Source organism: Apis dorsata, unplaced genomic scaffold, assembly GCF_000469605.1.
Source record: "Apis dorsata unplaced genomic scaffold, Apis dorsata 1.3 scaffold_249, whole genome shotgun sequence".
NCBI classification, from domain to species: Eukaryota; Metazoa; Arthropoda; class Insecta; order Hymenoptera; family Apidae; genus Apis; species Apis dorsata.
In genome coordinates this window covers 275,310-276,652 of record NW_006263528.1, presented here as the reverse complement: position 1 = coordinate 276,652, position 1,343 = coordinate 275,310, and the positions used below count along the sequence as shown (strand labels likewise).

General features: G+C 14.8%; 1 protein-coding gene across 1 annotated transcript; it reads left to right on the top strand.

The window, feature by feature from the left end:
• The first annotated feature begins 401 nt into the window (after window positions 1-401).
• On the top strand, window positions 402-1,083 carry LOC102675909 (probable oligoribonuclease). The gene is made up of 4 exons (XM_006616084.2): window positions 402-422; window positions 490-651; window positions 744-960; window positions 1,038-1,083. Exons 1-3 carry the CDS (start codon window positions 417-419, stop codon window positions 759-761), a joined length of 186 nt encoding a protein of 61 aa, XP_006616147.1. The 5' UTR covers window positions 402-416; the 3' UTR covers window positions 762-960; window positions 1,038-1,083.
• Window positions 1,084-1,343: the final 260 nt, after the last annotated feature.

Genomic DNA, 1,343 nt, shown 5'->3' with positions numbered 1-1,343 from the left:
TATATATATTAAATATTATATATTATATTAAATAATAAATATTTAAAATATATAATAAAATAATTAATTTAATAACTAGTACTAGTAAATATGTACAAATATATATCTACAATTGTTAATGTTTTTATTTTAAAAAATAATATACATACTTGTAAGATATAAACCTTAATTTTTAATTACATTTTTACAATTATTTTTATCATTTTTATCATTTTTATTATTAATAAAAAAAATCATTTAAAATTTTATAACAAAAACAATAAATTTAAATCTATCTAAAAAATATTATTTATCACTTAAATTAAATTAAATTTGTCTGCATATATTAAATCTTGAAAATTTTATTTAAACAACTAAATCACCTAATAATTCTCCACAAATGTGAAAAGAAAAATAATTATATTATTTGATTAGACATGGAAGTATGTTCATGTTATTAAATATATTTCGCATAATAGAATACATTCTAATTTATTATGTATATTTCAGATGAGTGGACTTGATATAAATACATCTCAAATTTTAAAAATAATTTGTATAATTACTGACAAAAATTTAAAAACTGTAAGCAAAGATTTAAATATTATTATACATCACTTAGATGAAATATTAAATAATATGGATGATTGGTGTTTAGCAACTCATCAAAAAGTAATTTTGTATATAAATAAATAACAGACATATATAGTTTCAATGTAATATATAAATCTATATTTATATTTAATATTTATATTTATTTTTAGACAGGATTTAATTTATGAATGACGTTTAAGTAAAATTATAAAATGCTGAGCAAATTCTACTAAAATATTTAAAAATATATGTAAAAGAAGTAATATGTCCATTAGCAGGAAGTTCAGTCTATGTAGATCATATGTTTCTATATAAATATATGCCATTATTTAATAACTATTTACATTATAGAATTATTGATACTTCTACTATTAAAGAATTAATTAAGTAATGTATATTTTACATATATTTGTTCATGCATTATATCTTATACATTTAATGAATTATAATTGTATTAATTTCAGGAAGTGGAATATAAATATATCTATTTTAAAAAAAGATCATAATCATAGAGCATTATCTGATATAAAAGAAAGTATAAAAGAATTACAATATTATAAAAATAATATATTTAATTCTTATATATTACAAGATAATATGAAATTATAAATATAATTTTATAAAAACAATAATTTCATAATACCAAGATAATAAATAACATTTGTTAATTATTATATTTAATATTTAAATATAATATAATAAATATAATATTTAAAATAATTTTTTTTTATAAAATCTTTATCTCAAATTGAAATATATACAAATTTTAG